Here is a 10,620-nt window from a genome sequence, read left to right on the forward strand (position 1 = left end):
CTGTTCAGCAGGTCCCAGCCCCCATTCAGCCGCCAGCCTCCCCACCAATTCTCCCCCTTCGGGCCACGCCCATGCACAGGGCAGAATTGGCTGCGTGTCACCCACGTTAACACTGTGTGGCTCTTTGTCCCCCTCTAGCAGCTGGCCCATATGAAGAGCTTCCCAGAGGCTCATAGCTCAGGAGCTAGTGGCTCATGCCTTTACCTGCAGAGGTTCCAGGTTCAATCCCTGCAGAAGACCCAGCCATTGCTACCTGCCCATTCAAATCAACCAATGCACTTTTGTACAGCAGGCAAGTCAATGAGGCCCAGACACCAGCGTGGGTATCATAAGAACGGCCAGACTGGGTCAGACCAAAGATCCATCTAGTCCAGTGTCCTGTCTTCTGACAGTGCCAGGTGCCCCAGAGGGAATGAACAGAACAGGGAATCATCAAGTGATCCATCCCCTGTCGCACATTCCCAGCTTCTGGCAAACAGAGGCTAGGGACACCATCCCTACCCATCCCGGCTAATAGCCACTGATGGACCTATCCTCCATGAACTTATCTAGTTCTCTTTTGAACCCTGTTATGGTCTTGGCCTTCACAACATCCTCTGGCAAGGAGTTCCACAGGTTGACTGTGTTGTGTGAAGAAATACTGCCTTTTCTTTGTTTTAAACCTGCTGCTATTCATTTCATGTGGTGACCCCTAATTCTTGTGTTATGAGAAGGAGTAAATAACACTTCCTTATCTACTTTCTTCACACCAGTCATGATTTTATAGATCTCTGTTATATCCCCCTTTAATCGTTTCTTTTACAAGCTGAAAAGTCCCAGTCTTATTAATCTCTCCTCACATGGCAGCTGTTCCATACCCCTAATCATTTTTGTTGCCCTTTTCTGAATCTTTTCCAATTCCAATAGATCTTTTTTGAGATGAGCCGACCACATCTGCACGTAATATTCAAGATGTGGGGGTACCATGGGTTTATATAGAGGCAATATATTTTCTGTCTTATTATCTATCCCTTTCTTAATGATTCCCAACATTCTGTTTGCTTTTTTGATTGCTGCTGCACATTGAGTGGGTGTTTTCAGAGAATTATCCACAGTGACTCCAAGATCTCTTTCTTGAGCTAATTTAGACTCCATCATTTTCTATGTCTAGTTGGGATTATGTTTTCCAATGTGCATCACTTTGCATTTATCAACACTGAATTTCATCTGCCATTTTCTTGCCCAGTCACCCAGTTTTGTGAGATCCCTTTGTAGCTCTTTGCAGTCTGCTTCAGACTTAACACACTTAACTGCGAGCAGAACCCAACTGGACACCTTTAAGGAGAAGCAGAACCCAACTGGAGTGGGGCACCTTTAACCCACACAGGTTTATAAAGCCTCAGTAAGCCCGTTTCCCTGGTCCTCGGCCTAGGATCGATGCACAAAGCAACAGCCACCCGCAGAGGCTGCTTGTTTTCCTCCTCTGAGGGCCAGCAGCTCCCCGTTAGCGGCCAGCCAGGCTCACACCCAGGGTCAGTGGGGGAAGGCGGCTCCTGCTCACCTCGTCTGCCAGGAAGCGGAGCTTCTGCAGGAAGTTCTGCACCAGCTTCAGCTTGTCCCGCATCGTGTTCTTCTTCACCTGCGACCGCAGGGTCTTGGCTTGCTGGCCCATGTTCTCCTGCGGGTACGGTGTCGGCGAGCGAGCGGTAAAAGGACCAGAGAGAAGGGAAAAAGACAGGGCAGGTCTGCATGCAGTGAGGAGGGGTGGAAGGACGGTGCCTCAGTTTCCCCATCTATAATAAGGGGATGGTGATTCCGACTTCCCAGGCAGTGAATTCGTTAACGCCTGTAAGTGCAGGAAGGAGCTATGCCAAGGGACAGAGAAAGTCGCCCTAGTGCAAGGGGCTGGCGTGGCAGCCCTGGACACCTCTGTGCAGTGATTAGGGACAGCCTGGGAGGTAACAGGGCAAGTCTCTCCCCTGTTCACCGCGGGAGCGCAGCTCCCATACTCCATACGGTCCTGGAGGCTGCCAAGCAAGAGCCAGGAGAGCCAGGAGCAGCGGTGGGTAGCTGGGCTGCCAATCCCATTTCACTGAACACCACCAGCAGGTACGGCTTCCCCCTTGCGCACTGGGCTCCATATCCCATTGACAGCACCCAGAGACACGCCCCCTACCCCTCGCTGACCTTTCACCCCGCCCCACCCGCCAGGTGCTCTCACCAGCTCCCGCATGCAGGATTTGAGCCGCTCTCGGTCCAGTCGGGTCCGGGCAGAGAGGCTCTGGTCTTTGTTGGCGAGGGTCACAAAGCGGCTGGCGGGGGAGAGAGACACGTCGTCAGTCCCGTGGGGCTCAGGAGAGGAGAGACCGCGGCCGAGGGCGTGGGAAGGGCGTGAGAGGGATGGAAGTGGGGCGCCGGCCACGCACGGGGTGAATTTCACCCAGTGGGGACAGACCAGGATGCCTCCAGCAGGATCCCCCGCTCCCAGCCAAGGATCTGTGCAGCAGGTAGATCGCCTAGCCGCCCACCAGGCCCCGTCAGCCGCCCTGCAATACAGCTAACGGTAACTGGCTTGATGGCACATGCTGCTGGGGGACGCCCCGTGTACGAGGCTGTAACGCTCACAGGGCCCTGGTGGCTGAGTCCTTGAGACTTTCCGCTGTCTCTCTGCCTCTTTCCCTTCCCCCTTCCAACTCACAAGCATCCGCTGCTCAGCTCCTCCAGGACCCCTCGGAGCCGGCGCTCAGGGTGCGGCTTCTCGGTCTTGATCATCTCCTGCACGTCGTTGAGCCCCTCCTCCTGGAACAGCGAGGAGAGAAGGAGGCGACGTGTCACCGGGGCAGGACAGAACCGCAGCTCCCCCGGGGAGAGCCACGTTGGGCTGGCGAAGCGCCAGCGAGAAGCCCCTTCCCCTCTCTCTTCTGGGCCGGGGCGGGGGAGTCGGGGGTGCCCTATTCAGCAGTCCAGCCAGCCAGGTACAGCTGGCTCACACAGTCAGAGGAGACCAGTTCTGGGCCTTCTCTGGGGCTTTTCCCCAGCGACTTCACACCTCCTTGGGTGGGGCTTCTGGGATGTCTCCTTGGGGATCCCTCACCGTTAGGTTAACGAGGCCAGTCTCTGGAGCTTTCTGCTCTCCCTCAGCTTCGAGCTGCAACTAGGGCTGCCCCCCGCATCCCTCTGGGCCCCAGGGTCCTGGGCTTTGGCTCCCTGCGCGGCTGGGTTCACCAGCGTGGTCCCTGCGATGGGACCGTTCATGCACAATGAGCAGCTGCAGGGTGCAGACACAGATGTCAATGCAGGGGAAGTAGGTGTGGTGTCCGCTGCCCCCCTGGGCTCCTGGTCCCCTGGGAGCCCTGCCCCATCCTCGGACTGACCAGCTTGTCCGCGATCTTGTCCATGATGTTGGCGTTGTAGAGCCTCCGCCTCTGGTCCTGCCACCAGCTCTTGATGTAGATGCAGGGCTTCTTCTCGAAGTACGGCAAGTGGAAGTAGTTCCTGCAGGGAAGGGAGGAAGGATACCCCGGAGCGTGAGCGCACCTGGGAGGGAACCGCCGGCGTCCTGACAGGCCCGCAGAGGACAACGTGAGGGCGCTGATGCCGCACAGGCTTGCACGGTGCCCAGCAGGGAGCGCGCGGTGGATGGGAGTGGAGGTCACACTAAGTGCTGGAGGCCTCTTCCAAACCCACTGAAGTCAACAGAAAGACTCCCATAAACTTCAGGGGGCTTTGGGCCGAGCCCCAGGATCAGACCATTGCCCTGAGCAGAAGGAAATTGCTGGTCGCTCGCTTGTAAATAGCCTCATTCATAGGTTCAAAGATCCCAAGGCCAGAAGGGACCGTTGTGATCATCTGGTCTGACCTCCTGTATAGCACAGGCCAGAGACCGGCCCCAGAATAATTCCTAGAGCAGAGCTCTTAGAGAAACATCCGATCTTAATTAAAAACTTGTCAGTGACAGAGAATCCAACGCGACCCTTGGTAAATGGGCAATTACCGTCACCGTCACACATCTATGCCTTCCCACCAGAATCTGTCTAGCTTCAACTTCCAGCCATTGGATCCTGTTAGACTTTTCTCCGCTACACTGAAGAGCCCATGATTAAATATTTGTTCCCCATGTAGATGCTTATAGTCTGGGATCAAGTCACCCCTTAACCTTCTCACTGCTAAGCTAACTAGACTCAAGGAGCTCAACCTATCACTGCAAGGCAGGTTTTCTGTTCCTTGAAATATTCACGTGGCTCTTCTCTGCTCCCTCTCCAGTTTATCAACATTCTTCCTGAACTGTGAGCACCAAAACTGGACCATTGTGATCGTCGGGTCTGACCGCCTGGATAGCACCGGCCAGAGAGCTGCCCCATAGTAACTCTGGTGTAAGCTCCAGCAGATCTTTTCGAAAATCATCCAAGTGTCATTGAAAATTTGCCAGCGACAGAGAATCCACCCAACCTTTGGCAAATTGTTCCAATGGTTAATTACTCTCAGAGTCAAGAACTTGCACCTCGAGAGCAGGAGAAGAGGTGGAGTGTGGACAGAGAATAGACAAGGCAGAGGGATCATAGAATCATAGAAGCTCAGGGTTGGAAGGGACCTCAGGAGGTATCTAGTCCAACTCCCTGCTCAAAGCAGGACCAACCCCAACTAAATCACCCCAGCCAGGGCTTTGTCAAGCCTGATCTTAAAAACCTCTAAGGAAGGAGACTGACACTAAGGGAGGAAGGACTGCCCAGTGGTTAGAGTGCTAGCTTGGGTCTCAGGAGATTTGGGCTCCGTTCTCTGCTCCAGCAGAGATTCCCTGGATCAGTCAATTAGTCTCTCTGGGCTTGTCTATACTGCAGTCAAACACCCACAGCTGGCCTCTCTCGGCTGCGTGCTGGAGCACAGATCAGAAGGGACCCTTCAAAGCTGCCCGGAGCTCCAGCAGCTTCTCTGCCTGGAGGGCCTAACCTGTTCTCCTGTAACCCTGCTGATGGCTAAGAAGGCAGTATCCCCGTCTCAGTTTGAAGCACCAAACTCACCCGATACTGCACTGTAGTGTATCCTAATGAAGCCAGCAGGGTGGGAGGAGCCCAGTCACTCTGCTTCCCCACCGCCTGGGAGGCAGGAGACCCCAAATTCTGTTCGATCTAATTACACACCACAAGGGTCCCCCCTCTTTTATCTTCCGCCCCCCAACCTTCAGCAACACCCCATCCCATTGGCCAGCCAGGCACACTTGCCTGTCAGTGATCAGGGGCTTCATTGGCTGAGTCGAGGAGACGGAGACCAGCTCCCCGTCGTCATCGGCTTCGTCCTCGCTCGAGTGCTGGAGCAGCTCGGAGTCCTCCTGCTCGCCATCCCCGCCCTCCTTCTTCTTCTTCAGGCTGGGCTTGGCCATGCCGTCGATCTGGTTCCCGTAGTTGCCTTGGGAAGAGGGTGGCGAAAGGAAACCCTTACCCTCTCAGCCCACCATGGGTGGGACTCGCCCCAGGTCCGTCAAACGCTGTGGATTTAGGATGGGGCGGAATTTCCCCCAGGGATCCTGGGGAGGTCAGGGAGGTACAGCGACCGTGAACACTGACCGGGGCTCATATCCCAGACTCCTGAACATCTTCTCTCCCTCCTTGGTATTTATTTCATCCCAGGATGGATTGCACCAAGTTCTCCAGCGCTAAAGGCAGGAACCACCACAGCTTGAGCTTGATGACTTCCCGTCCGTCTACACCACCGCAGCATGTGTAGACCTGCCTGAGCGAGATTTGCTGGAGCTACTTCCAGCAGCACTAGCAGCGAAGCTGGGGCAGCCTGGACCACTAGCCACTTACGTACATAGCCCGGGGCTCAGGTGGACTTCCCCAGCCCGTGCTGCCGTGGCTTCACCGCTACCGTTATTGGAGCTAGCAAGATCAAAACTAGTTCAGGTATGTCTACACGTGCTGCGGTTTCACCTCTGATTGCAGTGTAGACAGACCCTACGTCTGCCAGTGGGGAGGCCTGTCGTCATGTGCGGATCAGGCCTGGTGGGTTACGTTTACCCCCATAGAACGTGGTGATCATATTCTTTCTAGTGCAGCGAAGGTGTGTGTCAGCCTGCCTGGCTTTGTCACGTGTTAGCGTAGATACGGAGCCAACCAACCCTCTTGACAATGGAGGATTCCTTTGACCCTCGATACTGCATCCTGGGCCATGGGCCTTCTCCTGGGATTTCATCGACTCCATTGATTGAAACCCATTTCACAAAAATACCAACCTATTGTGACCTCAAAGTTGATGGGTTTGTCCCCGATCTTCCTGTCAATCATGGTTGCCTCCAGGAAGGCTCCAAAGAGAAAGAACTCTTCCATTTTGCCAGTGCAGTTCTGCAGGCGAAAGTACTGGCTGTTAACATGGCGGGAGGGGGCGTTAGGGACTGGCTGAACTGGCTGATGCAACTACAAGGTCCCTCTACATAGCAGTTGTGAAGCCTGCAAATTGGCAGTGTGTTTTGGTACCCACAGTAGCTCTCAGTTCAGGGAGGCAGTTTTGTTGGTTTCCAGTGGACTTTATTGCCAATAAAAGATGCCAGATTCACAGCCCTACAGACTGAAGGGCTGCGTTTATTCACAACATGAGCAGTAGCAACCCAAGCTGCACTGCTAATGTACCTTAATCTTGATCTGTGGCGCACCCCTCTGGTTGATAGAGGGTAGCTTAGTCTCTCTTAGGCCTTCCGGGCCGTGCTGAGATTGGTTATGAGATAAGAACAGAGCTGGATGAATAACAGGCTTCTCAGTTTGTTTGCAATTTAAAAAAAAATCATTTTGGGTCGGACCAAAAATGAACATTTTGTGAAACTTTTCATGACCTGAAAGGTAAAAATCCCAAACGCTTCAGGTCCCACAAAACGTTTTGGTTTTGATTTGGAACATTTTTCAAGGTTTTTGATTTAAAGAAAAGAAATAAAGGAAACTTTGAAACCAAAAGGCGTTTTGAGCTGAAAATGGCAATGTTTCATTTCAAAAAGTCTGAAACAAAAGGACGCCATTGTTCAGAATTGGTTCTTAGTTTCTTTCTCCCTCAACGAACCATTCAGTGAAATCAACACAAAATGGCAAAACGTTTTGGGTTTGCCAAATCTACATTTTTTCTTTGGCCGAAAAAAATGTTTTTGTTGAAAAATGTCGTTCACCTCTAGATACGGAACCTTTCACTGCTTGGTCGCTGGTTCAATCCCCGCCAAGAGGTGGTGGGGGGGGGGGCGGAGTGGACACACAGCTGTCACCGCATGAAGGGCTGTTTGGTAGCCGTGTGAAACCAGGGTCTCTGGTGACCTGTTTCTAACAGGACCGATGTCTCCAGATCCCAGAAACCACCCCATGGCTGGCACTAACTTTCCCTGTTGGTAGCTGTCCCAATAGGGGCCAGGGTTGGAATGACACAGAAACGGCCCATCTCTACAGGGATGGCAGGACTGCCCTGCCCCAGGCTTGCTGCACTGAGAGACAAGGGGTGAACAGGCCTTGGCGGGGTGAAGCAACCTGACCGTCAACTCTTAAGATGTGTTACGGGAGCCGGCTAGGGAAAGTCGGGGTTGACTCACGTCAGCGACCGGCGTGGTCTGTTCCACTTGCACCTCGGTGGAGCTGGTGATCTCTGGGTTGCTGGTGTCCAGGATCTCCACAGCAAGGCTGAGGAGGAGCCGGGCGCGGAAGGAGACGCCCTCGCCCAGGCCTTCGTTCAGGTCCTGGTGCTCGTCCATCAGGGTGTAGTTCCGGGTGGAGCCATACATGTTCACCCAGGCTGGGCCGAAGGTGGGCAGGAAGCCTGCAGCAGAGAGAACACACCTGGTGAACGGGGTGAGGGCAGTGCAAACCCCAGGAAATGGCCTCACCTGAGTGGCGTGGGCATGGAGGTCTGTGTGAATGTGCACAATTGCACCGGTACGTGCTTTGACGTGTGCCCAGACGTGTGCGTGTGAACACAGGCTGCCGGTGCGCAAATACCACTGCCTATCATCACGCTGACCAATATCATCTCACCGTTTCCTTGTGCTCCCCCACCTGCCTGTCTCCATCTGCTGCCTCTCATCTTACACTTGGCTGGTTAGTTCTCTGGGGCAGGGTGGACTTTTGTTCTGCGTTTGTACAGAGCCTAGCACCGATTAGGGTTCAGAGGTGCTACGGTAATACAAATAACAACAACAAGGTGGAGTGTATTAGATTTGCACCTGCCTGTGGCAGAGCTTGTGAAAGTGACTAGTGGGTTTGGGGATGTCTTACAAGGGCCTGATTTGCAGAAGATGGGTGCGCAGCTCTTTCTGAAGCGAGGCCTCTCAGGCCGGGCACCCAAGCTCACTAATCTCTAGACTGAAGGGGGAGGTAAGTGGTGCCTACGCCGTCATGTCGGCCCTTTCCAGCAGGGTGGAGGATCAGCCCCCAGGCTCTACCTTTGTCCCCTTCGTTGGAGATCTTGCGCAGGTCGATGAAGTGGGTGCCGATGGCCATGTCATTGACCTTGTCCGAGTCCCGGATCTGGACTTTGAGCCGCTTGCACAGAGGGGGGAACATCTCCGTGAAGATGACCTGCTCGTTCCACAGGGGCTCATAGCTGCTTTTCTGCACTGACGTTTTCCCCTGTCGGATGGGAAGAGCGGGAGCAGGATGGCGGAGTGGCCTAGGCTAATGCCACTAGGCTGCCTTCGCCTGTTGCCCCTGCCGGTGGTAACCAATGGACCATGCACTGAGCCAGCGATTCCCCCTCCCAGCATAAGCAATGGGACCGTCCCATGACTGGTGACTATCGCAAAGTGCTCAACAACATTGTTCACGGTGTTTGGACACAACAGAGGAACGTGGCAAACGGGGAAGCTTTGCCTGGTGATTGCCTCTCCCAGGGGATCTCCCAGTGCCACAGCTCAGCAAGTAGCCCGCTTACCTTCTGCCCTGCAAACAGCACCTGGACGTAGGGGTCTACCAGATCCTTGTTCTCCCCAATAAGTGCCTTCTTCACGTTGGCCATGAGGCTGGTGTTCATGCGGGGCAGCCCCTCCGCACGGTAGATCTTGATGTAGAAACGGGCCCACTGCCGCTCTGGAGGGACGCCATCTGGAAGAAGCAGGTTCCTGCAACATGGACACAGACAGACAGGGCTGGAGGTGATCACTGGGCCCGAGGGGAGGAGTTGGTTAGTCACGCCGTGGTTGAGGGACCGACTCGGGGGGCGAGACTTTCAGAAGTGGGAACAGCTTCCCCTGCACGCTCTGCCGTCTGAAGAGCGTCGATGGGTGACCACGTCTGGAGCCTACTTGGCTTCATTGCTACATCTCTGCCAACCCCCCGATTCAGCATGGAGACCGGCCGTTTTATGCAGGGCTCCCCATGGATCTGGCCTTGCAATGCATGTGACCAATGGGCTGGATCTCATGAACAGGTTCTCATCATCCATCTGGCCTCTGGCCTTGCTATTTATTTCTACCCTGAGATCTGTCCAGGGATAAGTTGCTTAAAGGGGTGTCATTCTGAATGGGCAATGACCAGAACGCCCCCGCCAGTGCGGGAACACCCCCGCTAGCGCGACCTCCCACGCACCGAGCAGAGGATGCCATTTCCTCAACTAAATGGTATCTTCCATGTAGCGTGATCATCACGCTGAGCAGAGGACGCCCTTTTGAGAACAAAATGGCATCCTCCGTGTGGCAAAAGTGCCAGAATGCCGCTCCGGCCCCTCTACGGCTCAGCAAGTTATTTATTTTATTTATTTACATCACTATGTTGTCTGGGGCGAGGCGGGGGTAACTTCCTGGCTACAGCAGTGGATAGCACTACCTGCTGGGCAAAAATGGGCCGGCTTGCGCCCTCAGTCACCCCTCTGCAACCTCAGTGATGTCAGATGGGGCCAGAATAAAGCCTGGGGTGGTTGCAGCACATGGCGTGGGATGTCCCTTCTAGCCTGGTTGCCGGGGATGCCATATAACCAGGGGGATGCTAGGTAACCAGACAGGGACCCGGAGTTTGGCTTTAAAGGGCACAGGCACTGCTAGAGCCATTTCATTGGTCTGTGGGGCTGAACTAAGTTTTGAACCTCATGGACTTTTCTCCCGAGGATTTTGTAGGGATTTTCAGTGCTCTGCATTGACCCCTCTACAGGCTTCCCACCCGTGTCCCCCACAGACCCAGGCCAGCATTGGGAGTGGCAAGACAGCTTCCCTGCAGTACCCTGCCAATGAGTTTAAGCAGGATCTGAATGAACTCTCTCCCGACAACTAGTTCAGGAGGGGAGAGACTTCGGGAGCAAACTGTATTTACATGAACACACCTGCTCTGCATAGGTATCCAGCAGACAGGAGTTGTGGAGCTCCAAGTGATCAGCTTTGGCTGGTGTTGGGTTACAAATCACTGAGTGCAGGGGTAGTGAAATGCTGTTACTAATGTTGTTATCTTCCTAGTGTGACTAAAGGGGAGCAGAACTGTGCTGAGCTTGTCCCAACTGAGGGGTCACCCTCAGCTGAAGGAACTTGCTAAGCCAGGGGCTTGAATGCCCAAGGCCTGTGACCATAAGAGGGGTGGGGACAGGTTTTTCAGACAGGACATGGGAATTCTGCTAAAGGTTTTTGGTCAGGTTTAAGCTATTTCTACCCACTGTTAAAAAATTAAGCTAAATAGGCTTCCTTAGGAGACTTTTGTT

At 54.1% G+C, this 10,620-nt stretch overlaps 1 protein-coding gene across 1 annotated transcript in view; it reads right to left on the reverse strand.

Annotated features, from left to right (window-relative positions):
* The window catches only part of LOC123366017 (otoferlin-like), a 177,162-nt gene that overhangs the window by 34,863 nt on the left and 131,679 nt on the right, over window positions 1-10,620 (reverse strand). The window contains exons 14-22 of the mRNA XM_045009095.1: window positions 8,872-9,058; window positions 8,384-8,570; window positions 7,538-7,761; window positions 6,209-6,317; window positions 5,199-5,382; window positions 3,354-3,474; window positions 2,678-2,778; window positions 2,201-2,291; window positions 1,541-1,657 (exon numbers count right to left, since the gene is read on the reverse strand). Of these exons, the coding sequence (XP_044865030.1) occupies window positions 1,541-1,657; window positions 2,201-2,291; window positions 2,678-2,778; window positions 3,354-3,474; window positions 5,199-5,382; window positions 6,209-6,317; window positions 7,538-7,761; window positions 8,384-8,570; window positions 8,872-9,058 (1,321 nt within the window). The remainder of the gene's footprint in view (window positions 1-1,540; window positions 1,658-2,200; window positions 2,292-2,677; window positions 2,779-3,353; window positions 3,475-5,198; window positions 5,383-6,208; window positions 6,318-7,537; window positions 7,762-8,383; window positions 8,571-8,871; window positions 9,059-10,620) is intronic.

Source organism: Mauremys mutica, chromosome 3 (assembly GCF_020497125.1).
Source record: "Mauremys mutica isolate MM-2020 ecotype Southern chromosome 3, ASM2049712v1, whole genome shotgun sequence".
NCBI classification, from domain to species: domain Eukaryota; kingdom Metazoa; phylum Chordata; order Testudines; family Geoemydidae; genus Mauremys; species Mauremys mutica.